Genomic DNA, 25874 nt, shown 5'->3' with positions numbered 1-25874 from the left:
CCTCAGGCTCTGTCTCCTGCTCTTCCTCACCAGCTTGTCTCCCAGCATCAGACTTGCCCCAGCGCTCCCTCTCCTCCCTGTGCTAGTCACAGAAGCTTCAACTTCACCCCACCCCAGGAGCCACGGCCCTCAAAGCTCCATCTCTAGCCCACATGTGCACCCATAATCTCCAGGGCATCTCCACCCGCACCTTCCACAAGACCTCAAACACATCCAAAACCTAGCGTTGTCACTTCCTGCCTCCCTGCCCCCCCCCACCACCTTACCCAACCTGCTCCCCTCCCCATGATTATCTGTCTCAGAAAATAGCACCATCACCTGAGTGTTGCCTCCTGGGGAGAAGCCTTCCTTGGTTTACTTCTGAGACCAGGCCACCCTCCCTAGACTGGGAGGCCTTCCATGACAGAGGCCGTTCAATTCATCTCTTCACAGACCTCAGTCAGACACACTCTGGAGACACCCCCCGGGAGTTGGGAGAGCATGGGAACCCTCCTAAATAAGCGCTTGACAGTTAAGCAATTGTCACTGAAAGAGGTACCATATCACAGACAAGTTTTTTTATTATTTTGTCCTGCATCTAGAACCCAGGAAATATAAAACATCTCCAGGATGAGTCACAGGAAACACATCCCCAGCCAGCCCCTTCCCTCCCCAGATGGGCTCAGATGGGGAAGCCCATGGGCTGCAGGCCACCTCCCTCCATCCAGGGAACAAGTTATATACAAAAATAGATCTGTAAGGGCTCCCAGAGCACCATTGGCCCACATCTGCTCAGGGGGGGAGGCCTGGGAGCCCTCAGGATTATGGGACCTCGCTCCTCGGTGGAGGGGAGGTCTACCCTGGACACCGAAGTCCTGTCACCACAGCCAGAGGGCCCTTTTGCAGAACAGCCAGGGGATGGGGAGGGGCCTAGGACCCTCAGAGCATGACTGATGTAGCTGGGGATGAGGATGGGGCCCCTTCCACCCAAGACGGGACACTGGTCCACAAGGCTGTGTCTTTTCCCAGCTTGGGTGCGGGGAGTGGCAAGCCTGGAGGGCACCTGGCAAGGGACCGGACCCTCCAGCCCCATCAAAGGTAGAAGCAGGATCTCAAGCTCCGGCCCCTCCCCCCCCCCCCCCCCGCCCCATCACTGACTGGGGCAGGTGTTCAGGAGGTGGGGAGCCGAGGGAGGACTCCAAGGAGAGAAGAGCTGCTGCTGGCAGGGTGAGGCCAAAGGCACTGCTGTGAGGCACTGACCCCCACCACGGGCGCTCCCCAAAACTGCGCTGCATCTTCCAGTCTCCAGCCTCCTTCTCAGGCTGGCCCCTCTGCTTGGATGCCTCTTGTCCTAGGCCCTCTGCCTTGGGCCTGTGCCAAACTCCACCTATGCTAAGGAAACACAGCCTCTGCACCCACCTTCAAGGCCTTAGGCATCAGGTCTCAGCTGAGAAGCCTTTCCAGACACACCTCTGTATACACAAATCATGTGTCCATCTGCCCTCGGGCCCCACAGCTCACGGACCCCGAGGTCTCCCGTGGGGCCTGGGCCCTTTTGGAAGGTGCGCCTGTGGTACGTCTTGATGCCTGAGCTCATCTCCCAACTTGGGCTGAGCCCTCCGAGGGCCAGCTCTGTGTCTCATTCATTCCCTTCTTCGGCCCCTTGGCTCCTGTTTCCTACCCATCTCACCCCGCATACCAAACCCAGAGTAGGCATGTCCCAGAGATGACCTGGACAAACTCAGCCCCTGGGACCCTGTCCAGATCCAGCTGCCTTCCTACCATGCTAGGAAAGTCCTGGTCTCACGATCACCACCGCCTCTGGGAAGCCCCTCTGGATAAGGAACTCTGGAATTAGTGGAGTGCGGCCCCTCCTGCCAGAGGGAGGAGGCGCTCCTCCATGGGAGGCTGAGTGGTGGCCAGGAGACGGAGTTTGCAGGAGGGGGTCACCTCAGGGCATCCCTGGGCTACCTTGGGATGGGGGAGAGTGTTGGTGTCACAAGACAGGCCCAAGGACCCTGTCTCCAGAGCCAACCTCATCCCTAGACTAGGACTGGGGGCATGAGTTTTAACTCCAGCCCTGGCCCTGAATCCTCAACGGGCCTTGCTTTTTCCTATCTGCACAGTGCGGCTCAGAGCCTGTCAGAGAGAGAAGGTCCACCTCTGAGGCTGGAAAGCGAAGTTCACGGGTCCTCTGAAGGGAAGATGTCTCTCCTCATGCTCTTCGCAGACGTCCCGACCAGTGAATGTATGGAAGGAATGCAAAGGGGAGGCCTAGCTGGGCCTCAGGGGAGCACCAGGACCCTGATGGCCTAGTCAGGACCGTCACCCTTGCCCTAAACTGTCAGTCCAAGGGCAGGGGAAGTAGAAATCAGCTCCTGAGTCTAGAGCCCTTGGGGTCCAGCCCCTGAGTTCAGCCCCACCTTTGCTGCCTGAGCCTCAGGACCAGTGTGCAGACAGGGCCAAGCCCAAACGCAGGCCCTTCAACGGGCTGCCAGGCAGCTGTGGTCCCCGCCAGGTGTCCGGGGAGCCCACTAGGGACCCATGCTGCCAACTGGCCAATAAGTCTGTGGGAAAAAGGAGCAGCCACTGGGGTAGGCCCCAGACCCCAGTGGGTATGGAAGACAGAAACATGAACCAGGTGATTTAAAGCTACATTTTCCCTCCCTTCCCTGACCACCCCGGGCTCTGGGATCCAATCTCAGGGGTTCTCCCCAGGGATTTAAGGCCTTTGGCCCTGGGGTGGGGGTAGGGTAGGGCGGAGTCAGCCAAGGTATCCAGACTGGGGAAATGGGAAGAGGAGGCAGAAAAATGGGGGGACCATGGTCCTGAACAAGGTCTGGGCCCAAGTGCAGGGAGCGCATGCTCACTTCCACAGCTGTGGTGCCGGGCTTAGCCAGATGGGGTCCCCGCAGGGCCAGGGCTGGGGCCGCTCACACCTGCACCCCGTGGCCTTGTAGCTGGAGCACCCGTGCCCGCAGCGCGCTGATCCCGCTGAGGAGGGCCTCCCGGTGTTCAGCCGATGAGATGCCCAGGCTTACCAGGTCCCTGAAAGAAGGGCTGGTCAGAGCCAGCAGGCTCGGCCCTCTTCAGGTCTCCCTCCCTCTGTGTGGACAGGGGAAGGGTCTGGAATTAGGAAAGGGGTAGGGAGGGGGGCTCAGGGCCGCCAGGGTTCCTCGGACTCACTGGGCGGCCATGGCAGCCACGGCCTCCAGGCTCCCGAAGCCACCTGCAGCAAAGCTGTCCTTGTAGCGGCCCAGGTCCAGGGCCTCCAGCCATGCGCCCACAGAGCCAAAGGAGGGAAAGGTGGAGAAGGCACGGTCTGCCAGTGGGGTGGGGGGCCTGGGGAGCAGAGGGGCTGTGGTCAGTTGACAGCAGGGATCTGGTGCCCAGACCTGGTTGCTCTCCTGAGGAGAGGCCCCCTGAAAGAGGACAGGAGACAGGGAGGGCGACCAGCCCCAAGGCGATTGTGGCTGCCCCGGAGCTCGAGGCATCCCCAGAGTGGGTGAAGGTTTCACCAGTCAGGTAGGTAGAGAGTGGGCTGCACCTGAGCCAGCCAAAGGGACTGGGAGTATCTTGAACAGTCTGGGGGGTAGGACATGCCTAGGACGGTCTGGGGGGTGACCCATATTATATTTGGGGCAACCGATACTCATTTCACGTCTTCTATTTATTGGAATGACTAGCCTGTTAGAACTAGTTCCATATACAGTCACCCAGTCAGTGGCCATTGTACCGGGACGTGTGAGGCAAACCCAGGACAAGCAGAGTGACTAAGATGGATGACAATGTACATGAGTCTGAGGCAGGCAGAGTACTAGCTCTATCTGGGGCAACTTGGTGAGCAGGGAGAGCTGGGCAGGTGGGGGAGGACGGGGCGGGGGAGGGGGCAGGACAGGGGGATCACCTGGACCTGGGCCATGCAGAGAGACCACTCACGGAGAGTGAGAGGTCGATCGGATCGGTGTTGTTGGGGACAGATAGGAATGCGCCTGTGACACATGAGACATCGACCGTACCTGGGAGAGGTGGTTGCCACACACTTTGGGGGTTCGGGGTCCTGCACCATCTTGCTCAGAAGGCCGTGGATCTGAGAGAACCTGGGCCGCTCGCCTGGGTCCTTCTGCCAGCAGTCAAGCATGAGTCGGTGTAGGGGGGAGGGGCAGTTCCTGGGGGGTGGCAGCCGGAAGCCATCCTCCACCGCCTTGATCACCTGAGCCACGGAGGTGAGGGGCAGTTAGGAAGCTTTAAGTCCCTCCAACGCATGCGCATGTCCCATCCCAAGGAAGACTCAGGGAGTGGACAGGCAGGGCGGAAAGCAAGTGGACAGTGAAGAGGGGTCTCGGGCTAAGAGGTCAAGAATCACTGGGCAGAGGTCAGGATGTTGGGGCCTGAGGTCACTCACGTCTTGGCCAGACATGTCCCAGTAGGGCCGCTCCCCAAAGGCCATCACCTCCCACAGAACAACACCAAAGCTCCACACATCACTGGCAGAGCTGAAGTGTCCAAACTGCAGCGTCTCGGGGGCAGCCCACAGTGCCGGGCTCCGGCCGCTCTGTGGACAGGCAAGCGCGTCAGGGGCAAGAAGGGATCAGCCCAAGTACACCCAGGGCTCCCCACCCCACAGAGCCCCAGATCCAGCCCCGCCTGCCATCCTCCCAGCTGCACGTCTGGGGAAGGCACCGAAGCCACCCTGATAATGATGCCCATGCCGGCCTTTATTTGGGACCAACTGGGTGCAGAGATATGGTTGTAGGCAGTGGCCCTGACACAGCCAGGAAGAGGGGAGAAGCGAGTGAGGGGGACTCTGGTGCAGTCTGATGGGCAGGTAGTCCTGGGAGACAGGAATCCTCACCATGGTGGTGTAGACGGCCTCTGCTCGGTCCCGGGGCCCCCGCCCGAAGCCAGAGATCTTGCAGATGAGGCCACTGCTGACCAGCACACGGCGGGCCGCCAGGCCCCGGTGAACGTAGCCCATTTCCGAAAGGTACTTCATGGCAGACGCCAGCCCAGGCAGCAGCCCCATCAGCTGCCCAGCCGCCAGCTGGCCTTCATGCCGCTGTGGGAGGAAGTGCTACACATTCAGTTTCCTGGTGCTGTGTGACCCCAAGGAAGTCACCTGGCCCTCTCTGGGTTTGCCCTGTGACCCACCAGGCCAGCCTGGCCAGTGGGCACCTTTTTAGGGAATGACACCAAGTGCAAGTCCTACTGAAAAGAAAAGCATGGGACGAAGAATAACATAGCCATCAGTACCTCCCCGCCAGGGACCCAGACCACTCACCCTCAGGAAGCCATCGAGGGCCCCATGGCTCATGTACTCCGTGACGATCATCAAGGTGCTTCCTGTGCCCAGGGAAGGGGAACACACGCACTAAGCTGCCTGCCCCCACTCTGCATGCACACTTGCTCCCCGACCTGGGCCTCAGCCCGGGCCAAGATGGCCAGAAACAAGTTTCCCCAGTCATGCCACCCTCCTGCGTGGCCCAGGATCCTCTATGCCAGAGAACAGAAGAGGGGACACCTGCAGGAGGACAACGGTGAGGAGCCACAATAAGTTTGCGAAGAAAGATCACCCGAGGTCCAGGTGATCCACCCCCACAGCGGCACGCCAGGTCAGAAAGGCCTTTCAGGGTCGGAAGGGGCCTCCTGAGTCAGTGAGAGAAAGCTGAGGCCTTCTCTCCATCCTGGGTTGCTGAGGAAGGGCCTGAGGGCCTAAGAGCACCTCACCTCCCACCCCGATCCCACCCCCCTGCTTGCGGAGCACAGGGCCCTACCTCGGGTGACGACACCCTCCAGCCGCACGACATGGCCGTGGTCGAACTGGCCCAGGGTGAGGGCCTCGGCCAGGAAGCTGAGCCTCTGAGAGTCGGAGCAGCCACCCCTGAGTGTGTGCACGGCCACGGGGAGCTCCTGGCGGCCAGGGAGCTGCAGACAGCCGAAGGACAGCTCCCCGAACCGCCCTGTGAGCAAACAGCACCTCAGACAGTCCCCTGGAAGTCACCCCCTGGCCCACCCAGGCAGGGTGAGCTGAGGAGGAAGCAGCTTCTGGACCACAGGCTCTTCCTGGCCTGGGACTCAGGGTTCAAATCGCAGTAAACCAAGTACCAGCAATGTGACGTGCACTTCCTCTTTTTCCTCTCTGGGCCTTGATTTTCTTCCCTGTGAAATGGGGATTCCTCCCAGCCCGCCTCAGCAGGAGATTTCAAAGACTCAGAGAGGATATGGCACATGCAAACATATCAAAGGCTATTAAAGGCCAGGGTGACCCAGGTAGGGTGACAATGACATCCAATCTGCCACACTACCCCTTTCTGGCTTCTATCCAGTGGGTCTGGCAGCAGTGTCGGAGACAGTGTCTGGCTCCTGGTAAAAGTGGCTGCCTTCTCTGAGCCCAGGGGCTGAGGGTTTGCAGACAGGAAGGAAGGAGGCCAGAAGACTGAACAGCGGAGAACAAGACACCTACTTTGAGCCAGACCGGTGCTGAGGGCTGCAAAGTCCCCACCTCGGCTCTGGATGAGGCAGCTAGCGCACTGATTTTACAGATAAGAAACGGGTTTAGAGCAGAAGGGGCATGTGCCCCTCGTCACACAACTGCGCAGAGGTAGAGCCAGGACAGGAACTGAGGTATGTCCTGTCCCCAAGTTTGCAAAGGCCACTCCCCACCACCACATGAAGGCCTGGGACTAACCGTCTGCCAGCGGCCATCTGCAGCTGGGAAAGGGCAAGAGCGGGGAGGTCTCAGTGACCCTGGGGACAGGGAGAGGGTAGGAAGGCAGAGTCACAGCTCCTCTGCAGTCCCCTTCCCTGGAACCTGGTGAGTGGAGGTCCCGTTTGGTTGGGGCTGGGGCCTCCTGGCCAGGCTGGGACTGGGGTGAAGGCAGGCTTTTTGGAAATGGGGGAGGGCCTTGGAGCAGTGGCGGGATGGGGCACAAGGGGGTGCTCTTGGGATGGACAAGGCTCCCTGGAAGCCCAGCTTGCCTGCTCCAAGGCTTCTCTCCAGTGTGACGGTCTGTGCATCCAGCTCCTTGGCAAACAGGTGAAGAGCCTGCAGTGGGTCCCCACAGCTCTGGGGGTCTAGGAACGTGCGGCGCGTCGGGACTTTGACTGCAATGCAGACAGAGATCAAGATGGACCCAGGGAAGGGAGTCCGTGGCGGGCGTGGCGGGTGGGGGGAAGCAGTTATACAAGCGCAGCCACGAGAGGGCTAAGCAGGGGCCAGGCGACAACTCACAGTGGAAGTACAGCTCCTCCTCGTCGTGGGCGTCCTGACCTCCTTTGCTGTAGGGGCAGGGCCTGTGGAGGAGCAGAGTCCTTCTCTGAGCTGGGCAGCACCCCCTTCCCATCTCACCAGCACCCAGGGTGGCAGCTCTTAATCCCTCTCAAGATCTGTGCCTCGGGGGAGCAACCTTGTCCTGCCTTGAAAGCAGTCGGCCTATAAACCTAGCCCCAGACTGAACCCCTCATCCCCACCAGTATTCCTAGTTATTTTCACTCTGAGACACAATGCACATTCCTGCACCTCCAGAGGAACCCAAATCCATGCTCCTGACTTTGAACCCAAGCTGCCTGCCGGCCTACAGGTGAGTAATTCAGGCGGCCCTTGCACTCAGGGGTGATCTTGGTCAGGCCAGGGAAGCAAACACTGAGTATCAATCACAAGCCTGCTCACAGGTACAAGCAGGGGAGAAGGGGGGAGCGTTGTGGGAACACAGGGCAGATGGACCTGACCCTGACCCCTTAGAACATCAAGGATGGCTTCCTGAGGCAGAGGCAGCCACAGGCCAAAGCACTGCATCACCATCAAAAGAGCCACAGACTGGCATTGGGGGCCCCCGAGACAGGACCTGGCTGGCCCGGAGGAGAGCCCCCAGTGGGGCTGGGTAGATGAGTGCCGTGACTCAATCTTTAGAAAGATGATCCTGGCTGCAGCTATGGCCCCCATAGGAGCTGGCCATGGCTCAGGCTAATGGGTGAGTGAGGACACAGAGAACAAAAAGCAAGAGGACACAAGTGACATTTAGGTGACAGGGCCACAGGACTGACAGACTGCTAGAAGGTGGGGGTGCGGAGAAGGTAGGAATGACTCTTGGTGTTCTGCTTTGCACAATCGTTGATGGTGATGCCATTTGCCAGGACAGGGAGGCAAGAGCGGGTGGGGTCTGCCAAGCCTACAGAGTAAGCAGGGAGGGGCAGCCTAAGGAGTTAGAAAGGAGTGGGGGTGGGGCGGGGTTGGAGGAGAGGTCTGCTCTGGAGATACAAGTTCGGAAGCCATGAGCACTGTCCAGGAAGATGCCAGAGCCTGGGAAGGGGACCATGAATGAGTGTGAGGACCCCAATGTTTAGAGATCAGGTAGAAAGGAATGAAGCCATGGAGAAGAGCACAAAAGAGCCGCCGGAGAAGCCAAAGGGGTGGTGATCAGGGGTGATAAGGTCACAGAAACAAAGGAAAGAAAAAGCGGAGCAGAGAAGGATGGCGTGAAGGCTCAAAGGAGGGGCAGTAAGGGAGACAAGAGAGAGAAGATCACCCTTCTGTATGGATGGGAAAGGGAGGAAAGGCTGTCACTTAGGATGGAGTGGTCATGAGGTGGCCAGTGGCTCAGGCTCTGGAGCCTCATGCCAAGATTGGCTTCCCAGCCCCTCCACTCGGCAGCTGCGGGACAGGGAGGCTCGGATTCCTCTTCAACAAAATCAGGATAAAGACAGCCCCCCCGATACAGCACCGTTGCGCAGAGCTTGCTAAGCACTCAATAAATGCCAGCTATTATGTGGGGCAGAGGGGGACACTAGCACTAGTACAGGTTCAGGGGATAGTGGGAAGGGGTGAGGTTCGGATCACAGCAGGAAGGAGTAGGAGGAAGACACCTCCTCTAGAGCAAAGGGAGGGAGGGGATGGGTGCAGAGACAGGCAGGGTGAGGAGCAAGGATGCAGTGAAGGAGCAGGTGCTGCAGATGCCACCGAGGGGGCACGCTGTAAGGATGCGGCACCTGTGGGGCTTAAGTGGATGAGCTGGACTCCGTATCTGGGCTGATGGCCAGGTCCATGACAGGATCTGGGAGAGGGAGGTAGAGGTGAGACAGAAGAAAAGGTCCTTGGGAATGAGGAAGCTCAAGAACCAATAAGCCGAGGGTCGCCCCTCAGAAGCCCCAATAAGTCATGGTCGTCCAATAGCTACTAAAGTCACCCAGAGTGGTGACCTGGCTTCCATGCATGAAGAGATCATCCAAGAGAGGCGGGTGGAGAGGAAAGGGGCAAGAATGAGTGGATGGAGGAGTGGCAGAGAAACTCAGAAGCTTCCACTGGACAATGCCCTCTGGTGAGAAGGGAGAGGGGCTAGGATGGAGCAGGGAGGGAAAGTGGAGGTGAGGAGACTCTGCAAAAGCAAGCACTGCAGAGATCAGATGCCAGCCTGCAGAGGCTGCTGGACATGCCAGAGAGGTGCCGTGCCCCTCATCATGAGACCTGTAGGCTCTCCCCACCTCCACCTCAGTGCCACTGGAGTTTGAGCGGGTTCTGAGATGGACCATGGCTTACTCTGCCCGCCCTGATGCATCTGTCTCCAAGGCGCTCCTGGGCAGCAGCTCTTGTCCTGCACAGTCCCTGCCTGGAGCGGTGCTCCTTATACCCATCTCTCCCTGTTCCTCCTCCTGTCTTCCTGAGCCCTTAAGCTCCCAGCCAGGACAAGAAGCTCTTGGCTCACTACTCTTGTCCTGCCTCCTGTCCTGGCCCAGGCAGAGCGGGCTCCCAGACCCACAGGCCGAAGCCCTCCCCTCCTCAGTCACGCAGTGCCTCATTCAAGGCCACGCAGACAGTTCGCTGTCCCTTCGGCCCACAGGCAGTTCCAGGATGCTGAGATGTGCCGGGACACAGCTCCCCAACCAGCCATCGCTCTCCTCTGCTCCCACCACCCCCACCGCTCCAGCCATCACACGCAGACTTCCCAACCCTCAAGTCTGCTGACCTCAGCCCCAGCCTGGTACCTCTGCGTGCAGCAGAGTGTGGCCCTGGGGAGAAGGGGGAAATACACGCTATGAGGTTTCTGCTGCGTGCAGAAGGACTGGAATCTTCTCTGAACCAAACTCAAGCTCCACATCCTTTCCCTTCCTCCCATCCCCCTTCTCTGCCCACTCCTGCAAGCTTCCTTCTGCTGGGTATTGGCGGCGGGGGGGGGGGTTCCGGTTTATGAGTTCCCCTCCCTGTCCTCCCCCCTCCCACACACCATTTCTGCTTTTCTTCCCTTTGCCAGTGTTCAAGGGCCTCCGGATCCCTGGGCAGGGGCTGGGGGCCTCTGAGGGCCTCAGGAGAATCCTAATCACACTGGAGCAGCCGGAGCTTGATTCCATCCTCAGTGATGCCTTCTGACATTTAATGAGTTAAGGAGCTAAATCCCCTTCATCCCAGAGCGGCTGAGCTTGCTGCAGTGCTGGCTGCCATGTGAGCAGAGAGTGGGGGGGAGGGGCTGGGGCCCGTCCTAGCCAAGCCAGGATCTACACAGCAGTGTGCTTGCATGTGTGCAAATGCAGGTGCAAGTACAGGGGCCATGAGCACACTTTAGCGTGCCCAGGGACGTGACCCATGGGGGATCGACCAGGCTGGGAGCAGCGACCTACCTCCTCCACATGACCAGCACACTCATCACAGAGCCCAGGACGAGGAGGGCTGAGACGGTCACCACGGTGACGACGACCGCAGGGCTGTGGTCCCTGGACCCAGAGGCAGCTGGGGGTAAACCGCAGGCTGAGGCAGGCAGAGGGCCAGGCTCCTGGGGAAGCCCCGGTGTAGACTCCTGCCCGCCACCCACAGCACCTCTGAAGTTGGCCCTGACCCCCACAGCAGAGGGACTGAGACGGCCCATGGCAGAACCACATTGGCACCTGGAGCTTCCTCCTCTCCCAGCGCCGGGCACCTCCACGGCAGTCCAGCTCTGAGAGGGAGGACCCGGAACCCAGACAGGCAGGGCTGGGCCTCCCCTTCCACCTTTCAGATGGACGCTGACTTAACGTAGCTCTGCAGGGGGTACGGCCTCTCACCTGAGCCCCCCAGCCCCCATCCAGACCATCCACCAACAACTGCAACGTGAGCTAACATTGACTGCACACTTACTCCATTCAGGGCACTGTGCCACGTGCCTTAACTAAATGGTCCCGTTTCGTTGTCACAATAAATCACTCAGGCGGTGGCATCTCCACTTTATAGCTGAGGAAACTGATAGGGAGACATGGTGTGTAATTTGCCCAAGGTCCCACGACTAATATGTGGTGAGCCTATGATTTGAACCTGATTCCCAAAGCCTCTATGTTGACCTATTTCCCCAAGAGAGGGGCCTAGAGGACCCCAGGCTCCCAACTCCATCTATCCAACATGTGTGACAGGCTGGCACCGGTAAGGGGGAGGCAGTGAGAAAGGAGCCGTAACCCTGCCCTGGAGGAGGGTCCTGACCATCGGGGGAGACAGAAGCAAACATCCTAACCGTAGAATGAAAACAGAAACAGACTGCTGGGCAGAGGCACGCTAGTTCCTTCCTAAAAGCCAGGGAGGAAGGCTTCGCACAAGAGGTGGGACGCCTGCTCTGGGCCTGGGAGATTGGGAGGGTCTGGGGGGTGCTCAGACGCACATGCTGGGAAACAGACCAAGGGGGGAGGCAGGGGCCGAGAGCAACAAGATGTGAAGCTGGACGGTGGGAGGAAAACGTGGTCTGGGGGAGGAGAGGGCACCTGGAGGGCCGGGGATGCCAGGCCAAGGAGCAGGAACTTCATCCTGAGGGGGACAGGGAGCCAGGGAGTGATGGACAGGGTTCCCGCCCGAGGGGAAAGAGACGGATGGGAGGTGTAGATTTGGGTAAACCAGCGAGAATGGGGGAGATGCCATGCGGCCCTGAAGACTCTGCTGAGGTGAGATGAGGCGTGGGACACAGGACTGGCTCTGGCTCTGGGCTCCGGGAGGAGCGGGGCAGGGGCAGCACAGCATCTGGGGAGGGCCAGCACAGCTGGGGAGCACTTCCCCAGGGAAGATCTGCAGCAGCTGGGTGACATGGGGCCAGGAGGAGGCTGACAGCCTGGAGCGTGAGGTCGGAGCGCCAGGGCTATGAGGAGGATGTCACAGTCAAGTGACAAGGGACAGAAAAGGAATGGAGAGTTAGGGGCCAACAAAGCCAGAGTCAATGAGGGGGTCTTAGAGCCCATGGTTCCAGAGGTGGGGACAGGGTCTAGGGTCTGGGGTGTGGCCAGGGTAGAAGTGGGTGGAGTTGCCAAGAACTGTGTGGAATGAGGTATCCACGTGGACACGGAAATGGAGACAGGGCAGTTGTGGCCTCTGAGACATGCCCGCTGGATTCTCTACCTCCTGGTATTATTTTGTCCCCTTGAGTGTGGGTTTGACATAGTGACTTGTTTCTAACAAGCAGAATGCAGCCAGAGTGATGGGATGTCACCTCCAAGATGAGGTTACAAGAGACTGCAGCTTGTCTCCGGGACCCTCTCTCACTCACTGTCTAGGTGCCGTGTTATGTGGAGTCCTGGGGAGAATCCCAAGAGGCAGAGAACCTCGTGCCTCCAGTGAACAGCCAGCAAGAACCCGAGTTGGGAGGGAGATTCTCTCCCCATTAGGCCTTGAGATGACTCAGCCACAAGGGACCCTGAGCCAGGGGCACCTAGCTAAGCCTCACCCAGATGCCTGGCCCACGAAAACCAGGAGAGAATAAATGTCTGCCTTTTGGGGCTACTTGCTTGGGGGTAATTTGTCCCGTGGCAATGGATACCTGATACAGTGCTGACGCACGGTCCCTCATCGTGCTCCTGAGCTGGGGTCACAGCTCACAGGAAGAAGTCCCCTGCAGACTGGGAGACCCATTTCCCCAGAGCCAGGACCACAGCAAAGGAGGCTGGGGGTCCGAGCAGTGTCTCCTCACCAAGAAGCACGAAATGAATAGAAATCTTTGGACCTTTTCAGCGACCAGCCAGCCCCCAGCTCTATCCCCACCACACCCACTCCAGCCGGTGAGCCTTTGTTCGTGGATTCCTCCACCCAAAATGTCTCCCCTGCCCATCTCCACACAAATGCTCCCCAGCCTTCAAGACAGAGCTCTAATCTCCTCTCGTCAGCACCTGGCCAGGGTCTGGCACAGACAGGCATTGGAGCAAGAAGTGCCGTCTCTTTTCCCAGAACCCTGACTCCCTCTACATTTTATCTCCACCTCCCTTTGGGCTCAGAGCTCTTCCTATCTTGGATTAGACTTGTGTAGCAGGTTGGAAAGAATTATTATCTTGACAGCTGGTGTCAGAATGCCTCTTAGGAGGAACTGCCTTTGTCCGGGAAAATACTTTCATGAACTGCTCAGGGTAGATAGAGGTGAGATCCTGGGGGCGGGGTTAGCAGCAGGCAAAACCACCAAAGCCAGAGCTAAGCTGCTCATCGCTCACCAGGAAAGGGAATTTGGGGGGGTGGGTGGGGAGCAGAGAAGCCAGGGGAGGGAGGTGAAGGGATGAAGCGGGCAGCACAATACCACGGAGAAGCCGGAGCTGTTTTAGAATCAGGGCATCTGATGTCTGATGTTCAGCTTTGGTTTTGTTTTGTCTTGATAACAGCTTTATTGGAGAAATTAGCCACATACCGTATAATTCCCCCATTGAACGTGCACAATTCTTGTTTTGTTTTGTTTATTGCTACCCTTTTGTGCCCCTAGCCTTCACAGGAGCCTGCCTCTCACTCTAGGGCTTGGTGGGGAAAGGAGCGGTGCCCCACGTGTGAGTCAGTATCATGGCAGAGGGAAAGAATTTAGCCGTCCTGAGCAAGAAGTAACCATGAGACTGAAACTCCTCCCAAGAAAACAGCAAGAATCTTGGAGAGGGCACAGGATGCTTCTACAAGACCTGAGAGGTCCTGAGAGGCTGGGAGACCCGCGCTGAGACAGGGCTTGAAGTTGTTCATAAGCCCCTCCCCATGGGCTCCCCCCAGACAGGCACCCCCCCCCCATCTGATTCATGTCACTGAATAGGCCCAACTCGGTGGATTCCACATTCAGTAATTACTTAGGTTGTAATTTAGCAGTTCTGCGGGCTCCCTTAATTGCACAGAGAACCACCCCCTCCCCAGTCTGTCTCCTTGCTCCAGCCCCATGCCTACACGTTCTCTACCCAGAACCCTTTCCACATACACACATCACTTACCCTCCCCTGGGGTCTGCACTTCAATGGAGGGATTGAAGCTCTTCGTCTCCCAGGAGGGCCCTGGGGAAGCCGCCCGGATGTGAAAGACATAGCGGGTGGCCGGCTTCAGGTTGGTGACCGTGACCGCAGGTGCCCCTGTCTTCACTGTGGAGTAAGTCTGCTCACTCTGACCCTGAGGGAGGACCAAGCAGTGAGGCCCAGACCCAGGGCCACACCCATGCTCCTTGGAGAATGACAGGGGAAAGGAGTGGGGAGGCAGGGGAGGGAGAAGTGGCCTTGGAGGAGCAGGGACTAGGGGGAAGAGCATGACTCTGACAGTCTGGGACAGCTCCTTCTGTTTCTTCTACAGATTCTCCAACCCCTCTCTCTACTCAAGTTCCCACCTGTGCTCAGTGGTACTTGTGGCAAAGAACAGTAAGAGAAACATTAGAGAAGATGCTAGATCTTCCATCTTGGGGGTGGATAGCAGGGCCTGGCAGTCCAGAGGGTGAAAAGGGCCTGAAGTCACAGAGGAAAAAAGAAACTGAACCCTGACACCTGCCAGCCCTTGTCAGCTCACACAGATTTTCCTTCTCTTTGTCATCTGGCTTTTACAATGTCCTGCAAGGCATGAATTCATAGATAAGGAACTGGGCACAGAGGGACAGAGAGACTTGCCCGAGGCCCCCAATGGACAGTGGGAACAGCAACACTGTCACAGAGTGAGGGTCAGCCTGCTGCCGGCCTCTATGCAGGCTCTTTAGAGGCCTGACTACCTACAGTCCTCACAACAGCATTTCTATCTTTTATAGGTGACAGTCACATCAAGGAAGGGGCAGGACAACACCTTCTTGATTCCTTCAGGTCCCATGCTTTGTCTCAATATCATGCTACACCTCCCCCCCCCCCCACAACACGTCTGAGAATGGTATGTACTGGAGGTGCCACCATCATTTTGTCTCTGTCCCGCCCCCCCCCCACCCCGCCACTTTAGTAGAGCCCCTGCCACAACCACAGCCCCTAGAGATCACGTGGCCCAGTTCTTTGGTCACAGTACGCAGGAATGGGGCAGACTCTGACCCACACCGGGCCAATCAGAATCTCCCTTCCAGGTATTTGAACAATCCATTGGAAGACAGTGAAGCTAGGGCTGCAGTCCCTCTGAGCTGGGCAGGCTAGGGCCAGGGCGGAAAAAGAGGCAAGGCCATCGCTGTCAGCACAGGCCACGTGATGTGACTTGAGCAAGCCCCTCTGCAGAGGACGCCGCACCGAGAGAGCAGAGTGCAAATGAGGAGCAATGCGTCTCCCAGACTTGTGGTCAGTGGATTACATGAGGTGCCCTGAAGCCTTTCAAACAGAGCCCCTTTTGCACAGAACCCTCTTTTCAAGGCTTTTTGTTCCTGGCAAATTCACACCCCCTAAGAGCCTGGAGCTCAGCTTTTTCGGGACTTTATTTATGCTCTGACCTCCCAGTGTCAGTTTAGTGAGCCCCTTCTGAGCAGCTACTGCATGCCGAGCTCCTTCCTAGAGTCCTTCTCTGCTGTCTCCTAAACGTCAGGGTTCCTCAGAGCCCTGTCCTGCCCACTCTTCTCACCCTCCTGTCCTCCTAGGCCATGTCTCCCGGCCCCTGGCTTCAATAGGCTCCTAGCTCCTGTGCAGAAAGGGCCCCACCTCTTTGTCCAGCGCAGGCCTCTCCCCGCAAGCCCACCTGGATATCCCAGAGGCCCTCTGAATGCTGCACAGTGCAAATCGAGCTAATCCTCTTACCTCAAATCTGCTTCCCGTCCTCAGTCCGGGGCACCTTATCCCCTAAATGGCCCAGCCGTGACTCAGGAGTCCTTCCTCTACCGTGTTCACCACCACCCACCCTCAACCCCAAACTCACAGCTCCTGGTAGACTTGTAGTATTCAAAAACTATTATCCGACTCAGCCAAGAAGTCCCCCGAGTCACTGAGTCACCGGGGAGTGAGTGAAGCTCTGACACATTAAGTGCTGAAGATGAAAGGAAGGTTTCTCTTGAAGGAATAAGATTTGCACCAAGGTGAGGAGCAGTTTAACAGAGGCAGATTACATATCACATTTAAAGACAATACACTCAAGGAGGAAAGAGATAGTGGATCTGGACATATCTCCACTTGGCAAATCGACACCTCGACTATAGATTGACGACAGATACAAGAAGTCAGCAAAAATCAGCAAGAGTATCCTGTAAGAATCAATTGGCCATGTGGGGCTTAGATAGGGAGAAGCTGTGTATCTCTTCGTATTACTTATAAACGAGGTATGACACATCCTTTCTATCAGTAAAATTGTCATGGTAACTCATACGCTCATTGTTCTGGAAAGCGGGGCACGGAACACTGACCAGCATACCGGCAAGCCCCAGCAGACCGCCTGACCTACCAACGTGCTCCCACCTCACACATTCTTGTAAATTTCAAGAGTACATATTTCTGCCTTCATTTTCTTAAAAAGGGCTGCAAATTGTATATGGTCCAGCCACACAAGATGGGGATCGGTCCCTAGAGAAATCTCTTAGTAAGCTGCAAACACTAGGCAAAAGTGGTGACGATGGAGCTGATGACCAGTGAGGGGCAGAGACGGGGACAGGGGACAGCGGAGGAGCAATGAGGAGCAGTGGGGTCCATGCGCGGCGTGGAGGAGGGGATAGGAAGAAACTCCAGCCTGGCCCGCCACTTAGGAGGCCGGTGGATGTGTTCACAAGGAAAATAAGGGCTTTTGCCTCCAGGAGGTTGAGAAGAAAAGGACCACAGCCCTGGAATGCAGCCCCAGGTCCGCCCAGACCCCCGCCTCACCTTCTCATAGTATCGGATCTCGTACTCTGTGCCGTTAGCCCCCGGAGCTCCGGCAGGGATGGGTTCCCGCCATGACAGGGACACACTCTGGGGCTCCACTCGGTCTCTGCGGATCTCATCCTCCTCCCAGGGCGCTGAAAGTAAGGAACACTCGGTTCTCAATGGGAAGCCACTGTGGGGCAGGGCCGGGGGGGGGGGGGGGGGCTGGAAGGGCAGGGCATGCAGGGCGGGGCTGGAAGGGCGGGGCGGGGCCAGAAGCTCCTGAGGGGCGGGGCCTGTTGTTTTGTCTTAGGACCAGCGGGAAGGGAGTCAACTCTCACCTCCCTGGGCTCTCAGCTTCCCTGAGAAGTGCGCCAAGCAACTGCGTCTTGCCCACCCCCTGCACTCCAGCTGCCCTAGTGGTGGCTGGTTCTAATACCCCAAGCTCTTTCTACACTTTCTGTGGTTTGGAGACATTAAAGACCATAGGAGCAGGAAGACCGACCACTTACTTAACTATTCTAATGGTCTGGTTTAGAGTTAATATGCTCGACACACACTAGGAATTGCAGGAAACTACCTCAATATAATAAAGACCATACGTGAAAAAGCCACAGCGAACATACTCATTGGTGGAAAACTGAAAGCTTTTCCTTGAACATCAGGACCAAGGCAAGGATGTCCACTCTTTTTTTTTTATGTTTTTTATTACTTTTGAGAGATAGAGAGAGACAGCCCAAGCAGGGGAGGGTCAGAGAGAGAGGGAGATACAGAATCTGAAGCAGGCTCCAGGCTCTGAGCTAGCTGTCAGCCCAGAGCCCAACGTGGGGCTCGAACCCATGAACTGTGAGATCATGACCTGAGCCTAAGCCGGCTGCTTAACCGACTGAACCACCCAGGCGGCCCAAAGATGTCCACTCTTAACACTTCTATTTAATATAGTACTGAAGTCCTAGCCAGAGAGCTTGGGCAACAGGAAGAAAGAAAAGGCATTCAGATCGGAAAGAAAGAAGTAAAATTATTTCAGTCTACAGGTGACATAATCTTATATGTATAAAGTCCTAAAACTTTCACAGAAACACTATTAAAATTAATAAACAAATACAGCAAAGTTGCAGGACACAGAGTCAACATGCAAAATCAGTCCCATTTCTACATACTAACAATGACCAATCTGAACAGGAAATTAAGAAAACAATCCTATGTACCATTTTGCAGCTACAAAGAATAAAATGTTTAGGAATAAAGTTAACCAAAGGAGTAAAAGACTTATACGCCGAAAATCAGAAAACATTGCTGAAAGAAATTAAAGAAGACATAAATGGGAAGACATCATGTTTATGGAGTGGAAGACTTAATAGTGTTAAAATGTCCGTGCTACCCAAAGCGACTTGCAAATCCAATTCAATTCCCAACAAAATCCCAAAGTTGTTTTTTTGCAGAAACAAAAAAGAAATTTAAAATTCAGATGGAAAAATCAAAGGACCATGAATAGCAATATGATCTTGAGAAAGAAAAACAAGGCTGCTGGAGGCCTCACACTCTCTGACTTCAAAACACTGCGAAGCCACTGGTGCTGGTGTAAAGACAGGAATGTGGACCAACTGAGCAGAATAGAGAGCCCAGAAATGAACCCTCACATATATGGTCAAATGCGTTTCGCTAGGGCTTCCCAGCCCACAAAATGGGGAAAGGACGGTCTTTTCAACAAACAGGGCTGGGAAAACTGATTGTCCACAAGTGAAAGAATGAGGTTGGACCCTTACCTTATACACATGCAAAATTTAACATGAAAACAATTACAGACCTAAATGTAAGACCTGGAACCATAAACTTCTAGGAGGAAATATAGAGGGAAGTTTCAGGCAATGATTTCTGAGATGTGACACCAAAAGCACAGGAAATGAAAGCAAAAATAGACAAATGGGGTCCCATCAAACTTAAAAATATCTGCACAGTAAAGGGAACAATCAACAAAATGAAAGGCAACCTATGAAGTGGAAAAAAATATTTGTTAACCATATATCTGATAAGGGGTTAATATCCAGAATATATAAAGAACTTCTACAGTTCAACAACAACAAAGCTATAAGTAACCCAATTTAAACATGGGTAGGGAATTTGAATAGATATTTCTCCAAAGAAGACAGACCAATGAACAATAACCACATGAAAAGATGCCTAAAATCACTAGTAGGAAAATGCAAGTCAAAACTACAATGAGTACCATCTCAAGTGTGAGGATGGCCACTGTCAAAAACAAACTAAGCAGAAAATAACAAGTGTTTGCAAGGATGTGGAGAAACTGGAATCCTGTGCATTGTTGGTGGGAAAGTAAGTCGGTGCAGCCACTTCGGAAGGTCTTCCAAAAATTAAAAAAAGAACTCCCCTATGGTCCAACAATCCCACTGCTGAGTATATATCCCAAGAAAACGAAATCACGATCTGAAAGAGATACTTGCATTCTCATGTTCATTGCAACATTATTCACAATAGCCAAGATATGGAAATAACTGAAATGTCTGCTGATGGATGAATGAGTAAAGAAAAGAAAATTATATACTTAAAGGGATGTCATTCAGCCCATCAAAAAAGAATTTTGCAAAAACACGGCCTTATGTTAAGTGAAAGAAGACAAAGACAAACTGCATGATCTCACTTATATGTGGAATCTAAAAAAGCCAATCTCGTGGAAACAGAGTAGATTGGTGGTTGCCAAGGACGAGGAGGTGGGGGAAATGGGAGACGTTGGTCAAAGGGCACAAACTCCCAGTGAGACAACGAGTAGGTTCTCGAGCTCTAATATGCAGCATGGTGACTCTGTAGTTGACAGTACTGTGTTGTAGGGGCACACGGGTGGCTCAGTCCATTAAGCTTCTGCCTCCTGATCTCGGCTTAGATCATGATCTCACAGTTTGTGGGTTTGAGCCCCGCATTGAGCTCTGTGTTGACAGTGCAAAGGCTGCTTGGGATTCTCTCTCTCCATCTCCCTCTCCCTCTCTCTGTTCCTTCTCCACTCTCTTTCTCTCTCAAAATAACTAACTAAATAAATAATTTAAAAAATTTAAAATAAATCTTAAAAAATAGCAATACTGTATACTTGGAAATCGCTAAGAGAGCTTAAGTGTGTCACTATGCACACACATACATACACACAAAAGGTATCTATGTGAGGTGGTGGATATGTTAACTAACCTTATCGTGGCAACCGTTCCACAGTATATACATACACCAGATCAACAGTGCACACCTTAAACTTACACAAGCTATATGTCAATTATATCTCGATAAAGCTGGAAAGAGAAAGTAAAATACTATTTCAGGCAGAAAAAGGAAATCCTGTCACATGTTACATGAATGAACTTTGAGGACCCAGTCCTCAGAAAGACAAATAGTGCGTGATTCCACTCATATGAGGTATCTAAAGTAATAAAACTTAGAAACAGAAAGTAGAATAGAGGTTTCCAGACATCGAAAAGGAGTTGTTGGTCAGTAGGTATGAAGCATGAGTTTTATAAGACAAAAGAGTTCAGAGGTCTGTTGAGGAAGGAAGGAAGGAAGGAAGGAAGGAAGGAAGGAAGGGAGGGAGGGAGGGAGGAAGGAAGTCCTCTACATTTCTTCCTTACCATAAAAAAAAATACTGATGCCCAGGTCACAACCTAAAATAATTAAATCATCTTTGCAGAAGGGGCTTAGGCATTAGTATCTTTTTTTTTTAATCTTCTCAGTGATTCCAATCTGCAGACACTTTGAGAACCACTACTCTAGATAATATCAAATGGACTGTAGTGAAAAACAAAAAAAGGTAATAATGCCTGATCTCAGGCAGGAACCACCAAGTTACTGGAAGGTAAAATCATGGCCTCACTTTAGGTGTGTTGAGCAGAGAGGTTTCCAAGAGAAGATACTGGAAAGGCAGCTAGATGGGTGGTTTCAGGGCTCACAAAAGGCATCTGGGAATGAGATGGAGACCCAAGAGCCATCAGAGGACGACTGGATGAAGTTTCCCAGGAGGCGGTACAGAAAGAGAGAAAGAAAAGCTTTTAGGAAACATGCATTTAATTTAAGAGGCAGGTTAAGGAAGAGGAGCTTGAAAACGAGGAGCCAGAGAGAGGGAGCAGGAAAGCCAGGAGCAAATGAGATCACAGAAGCCCAGGAAAGAGAACATTTAAGAAGGTTCCCTCCTGACTCTCCTGGTTATTAGCTTCCAGTCCATGAGCAAGAGACTCGGTTTCCTCATGTGTAGAATGGAAACAATACTGACCTCCTTAGGCTGGCTGGAAGAATTTTATAAAGTAATGTATATGAAGAGCTTAGCACAGTATCTGACCCAGAGCAAGTGCTCCAGGCAAGTTTACTAACAAGAGGAGTCAGTGAGGGGCTCCTGGGTGGCTCAGTCGGTGAAGCGTCTGACTTCAGCTCAGGTCATGATCTCGCAGTTTATGAGTTCGAGCCCCACATCAGGCTCTGGGCTGACAGCTCAGAGCGTGGAGCCTGCTTTGGATTCTGTGTCTCCCCCTTTCTCTGCCCCTCCCATGCTCATGCTCATGCTCTGTCTCTCAATAACAAATAAAACTGTTGAAAAAAATTAAAAAAAAAAAAAGGAGGAGCCAGTGATTGGCAGAGAAGAGACGGGGGAAGACTAGGATTCAACGTGCCCTCTGGCTTAACCATGCGGAGGTTCCTGGTGACTTTAGGGGATTGAGGGAAAGTAGATACCAGATGGCTATGGGTCAAGGAAGTAGAGACAGGACATATGCACCTCACTCTTTGAAAAGTGCATGAACGTGGCTTCCAGTTTTAAATGGTAACCATCTAACAACCCTCCACTGCAGTCTCTCCCCAATTCTAATTAAAACATTAAAGTAGAGAAAGAGTTGAAAACCCGAACAGCACCATGAGCTAGTCCAGACAGCTGAATGCCAGAATGGGAGGGATAAGCCACTCCACCTATGAGAAAGGCAGTGGAACTGGATTGAAAAGTGTGATTGTAGTGAACCCCCAGGCTATGCTGCCCACAGAGTGACACTGTGTGTCCCATCCTAAAAATAACCTGCGAGATCTTTTATCCCTCCTCCCACTGTCTGACCCTCACAAAAAGGAAAGGTCTTTGTCAACCGGACAATGCACAGCCATCACTCTCCTGCATAGTTGCTTTGGAGGAAAAGTGTTCTTCCCTATCCCCCAGGAGTGCCTCTCAACCTAAGTCCACTGGGAGATGACGGCTGTGAGAAGAGACGTGGGCTCAAGGTAGAGAGGGGAGAGGAAGCAGCCCAGGATGGCAGAGCCTCTTGCAGATATAGATGGACAGCAGAGACAGGAAGAGGCTAGGACTGTCATTTGGGGGTAGCTACATTTGTTTAAAGCACTGGATGGCCATAAGGAGGAAGGAGATGGTTCCATTTCAGCCCCACAGAGATAGGTTAGATGAAAGCCTAAGAAATACTGAGACTGGAACGGAGAATTGAGCCCAAGCACCTGCTCTCCTGCGGTAGATCGATCTGGGATGAGACCCAGCCACGCCCATGGGGGACCGAGACCCCAGCAGACACTAGTAGAAAACTATTCAACGGCCGTGTCCCCCTTCCTTGCCTGTGGAGTCCCGCTTTAGATTCAGGGTCTACTGTCTCCCCCATGTGTGACTCAGGTTAACTCTGATTGTTCTAAGGTAGCTGTGTGCCCTCATTTCCTGTGCCAGTGACCGGGGTCGGGCTTCTAATCCCGCTCTGGCGGACATGAGGAGAAATCAGCTAGGGGAGGATGGACTCTGGGAAAGGTTTCTTGTTCTTAAAATGATACCTACAGAAAGAAACAGTCCTTTCTTTCTTCTATGGATGGTAAGGATGTGACGTCTGGAGCTGCTGCTGCCACCATAAAGGAGCCGGCCAATGGGACAAGGGTGGCGCGGCACAGTAGGAGGCCACAAGGAACCTGGGTCCTTGAGGACCCTGAGGCGCTGCTGAAGTAACCGTGCTCTGACTCCACTCTTAGGCAAGCTGAGAAAGCACTTTCAGTCCAACGTCAGCTGGACTGAGATCTCTTGTTACTCGCAGCTGAAACCCTCACAAACCCACCTAGAAGGCCACTCACACACGGGGTTTTTGGCAAACACTAGCCACCTCCTTGTTCAAGAACAAGGAAAGAGAAAAATGCCAAAAAAAAAAAAATCAGGCATGTGAGAAAAACACTTCAGAATAAACGAACGGTAATATTACTCCTGAAGATTCAGGAGGCGCCGCTTCTTAAGAGGGATTTAGTGTGGCAGAGAAACAAGAAAGGCGACTGTCTGGCATCCTTAAGAAGATGAAAGAAAATACAGCCTCCGCAAAATGGGAGCAGAAAGCCATGAAGGGATAACAGGCAGAGAAGAGAAAGAATAAGATGAGGCGAGGTAAAAGTGGAGGAGGAAAGCGAGGAGGCCTGTGGGGAAACTACAGGTCCATTAGCAAAACCGGAATATTTAAAAGAAAATGCACTGCAAATACAAGGAATGTTAACAAAATCACAAGCAGAAGGGAAACACCAAGTAGACAATAAGAAGGAAGTAGAATAGGGGACTCCTGGGAGGCTCAGTCGGTTAAATGTCCAACTTCAGATCAGGTCATGTTCTCACAGTTCGTGAGTTCGACCCCCATGTTGGGCTCTGTGCTGACAGCTCAGAACCTGGAGCCTGCCTTGCATTCCGGGTCCCCCTCTCTCTCTGACCCTCCCCTGCTCGTGCTCTCTCTCTCTCAAAGAATAAATAAACTCTAAAACATTTAAAAAATAATAAAAATAAGAAAATAGAATTGAATAATGTATCCAATTTTATATGGAGAAAGTGAGAGAAAAACTACAGAACAAAAATAATACATAATGCTTTAGGGTAGCCATGAAATAGTTAAAATGCTTACCATATCTTCAACAACAAAGAAAACTCAAGAACTACTTAAAAAAGGAAAAGTTGGGGGGCTCCTGGGTGGCTCAGTTGGTTGAGCAGCTGACTTCAGCTCAGGTCATAATCTCACAGCTTGTGAGTTCAAGCCCCACGGCAGGCTCTGTGCTGACAGCTAAGAGCTGGGAGCCTGCTTCGGATTTTGTTTTTCTCTGCCCCTCCCCTGCTCATGCTCTGTCTCTCTCAAAAACAAATAAACATTAAAAAAAAAAAGTTGTAGCAAACCTCTTTCTCTAAGCATGGAGCAGTAAAATCAGAAACAAAAGAAAAGCAAATCACCCAGAAATTAAAACACGTTTTCTAAAACAAATTTAGGCAAAACTATAATATGGAAGAAAACACGGGCCTAATCTTCATGACCTTGAACTAGGCAGTGGTTTCTTAGATATGAAACCAAAGGCACAGGCAGCCAAAGACTTCATCAAAATTTAAAACCTGGAGCTTCAAAAGACACGACTCGAAGTGAAAGCCAGGTGTCTGCCAGAGGCATGACGGGGAGACGGGCAAAACAGAAGGGGGTCAAAAGGCACAAACTTCCAGTTATAAAATAAGTAAGTCCTGGGGGTATAATGTACAGCATGGTGACTATAGTTACCGATACTCCGCTGTATATTTGAAATCTGCTAAGAGAGTAGACGTCAAAATGTCCTCACACAAGAAAAAAAAATGTGCAACCATGCGTGGTGATGGAAATTAACCAGACTTACTGTGGTGATCATTTCACAATATATATAAATACGATCCATTATGTTGTATCAGAAATGAATATTAGGTTATATGTCAAATTATATCTTGATTTTTTTTTAAGTGACGGAGAACCCACAGAGTGGGAGAAAATATTTGTAGGTCATGTATTTCATGATGGGGTTTATGTGCTGAATTGTGTCCCCCCACACACAAAGATATGGTGAGGTCCTAGCCCCCAGTACCTCTACAATGTGACTTCCTTTGGAAATAAGGTCTTCATGGTGAGAATCAAGTTAAAATTAGGTCATTCAAGGGGGCCCTCGTCCAATATGAAGGATGTCCTTATGGAAACTTGGACACAGAGACAGACACTCAGCAGAGGGGAGACAATATGAAGACACACAGGGAGAAGAGGCCATGTGCCTGGAACAGACCTCTACAAGCCAGGGAAGACCAAGGACTGCCAGCAATTAGGAGGCTGGAAGCAGGGAAGGATCCTCTCCTGGAGCAGAGGGAGCACAGCCCTGCTGACCCCACGCTTTCAGACTTCCAGCTTCCAGAAGTGTGAGACAAGAGATTTGTTTTAAGCCATCTAATTTTCGGTACTTTGTTATAAAAGTCCTAGGGGGGACCTGGGTGGCTCAGTCGGTTAAGCCCCCGGCTTCGGCTCAGGTCATGATCTCACGGGTCGTGGTTTTGAGCCCCACATCGGGCTCTGTGCTGACAGCTAGCTCAGAGCCTGGAGCCTGCTTCAGATTCTGTGTCTCCCTCTCTCTCTGACCCTCCCCTGCTCACACTGTCTCTCAAAAATAAATAAAAAACATTAAAAGAAGTCCTAGAAAATGAATACAAAGGTCTAATACCCCGAATATATATTTTTTAATGTTTTTTGTTGTTGTTGTTGTTGTTGTTTTCAGCGTGAGCAGGGGAGGTGCAGAGAGAAAGGTAGACACAGAATCCGAAGCAGACTCCAAGCTTTGAGCTAGCTGTCAGCACAGAGCCCGATGCAGGGCTGAAACTCACAAACCGCAAGATCATGACCTGAGCTGAAGTCGGATGCTTAACGGACTGAATCGCACAGACGCCCCACAGAATATATATATATACACACACACATTTAAAAAGAGCTCATAACTCAATGGCAAAAAGAAAACCCAGCACATGAAGAGATGTTCAGCATCTCTAGTCATTAAAGAAATTCAAATCCAGACCACAGGGAGATACTGTTTCACATCCACTAGGGTGGCTGTAATCAACAAAAACAGTAACAAGTGTTGGTGAGGATGTGGAGAGACTGGAAGCCTAGAACAATGCTGGCAGGAAGGCAAAATGGTGC

General features: G+C 53.1%; 1 protein-coding gene across 1 annotated transcript in view; it reads right to left on the bottom strand.

Annotated features, from left to right (window-relative positions):
• Positions 1-542: 542 nt before the first annotated feature.
• Positions 543-25874, bottom strand: part of EPHA10 (EPH receptor A10) — a 39239-nt gene continuing 13907 nt past the window's right edge. The window contains exons 6-17 of the mRNA XM_029949628.1: positions 16939-17072; positions 14143-14314; positions 10588-10696; positions 7211-7272; positions 6958-7083; positions 5754-5939; positions 5261-5322; positions 4835-5038; positions 4385-4534; positions 3999-4192; positions 3166-3321; positions 543-3027 (exon numbers count right to left, since the gene is read on the bottom strand). Of these exons, the coding sequence (XP_029805488.1) occupies positions 2913-3027; positions 3166-3321; positions 3999-4192; positions 4385-4534; positions 4835-5038; positions 5261-5322; positions 5754-5939; positions 6958-7083; positions 7211-7272; positions 10588-10696; positions 14143-14314; positions 16939-17072 (1670 nt within the window). The 3' untranslated portion in view covers positions 543-2912. The remainder of the gene's footprint in view (positions 3028-3165; positions 3322-3998; positions 4193-4384; positions 4535-4834; positions 5039-5260; positions 5323-5753; positions 5940-6957; positions 7084-7210; positions 7273-10587; positions 10697-14142; positions 14315-16938; positions 17073-25874) is intronic.

The sequence above is a fragment of the Suricata suricatta genome, chromosome 8 (genome assembly GCF_006229205.1).
Source record: "Suricata suricatta isolate VVHF042 chromosome 8, meerkat_22Aug2017_6uvM2_HiC, whole genome shotgun sequence".
In the NCBI taxonomy this organism is placed as follows: Eukaryota; Metazoa; Chordata; class Mammalia; order Carnivora; family Herpestidae; genus Suricata; species Suricata suricatta.
This window is presented reverse-complemented; position numbering and strand designations above follow the sequence as displayed.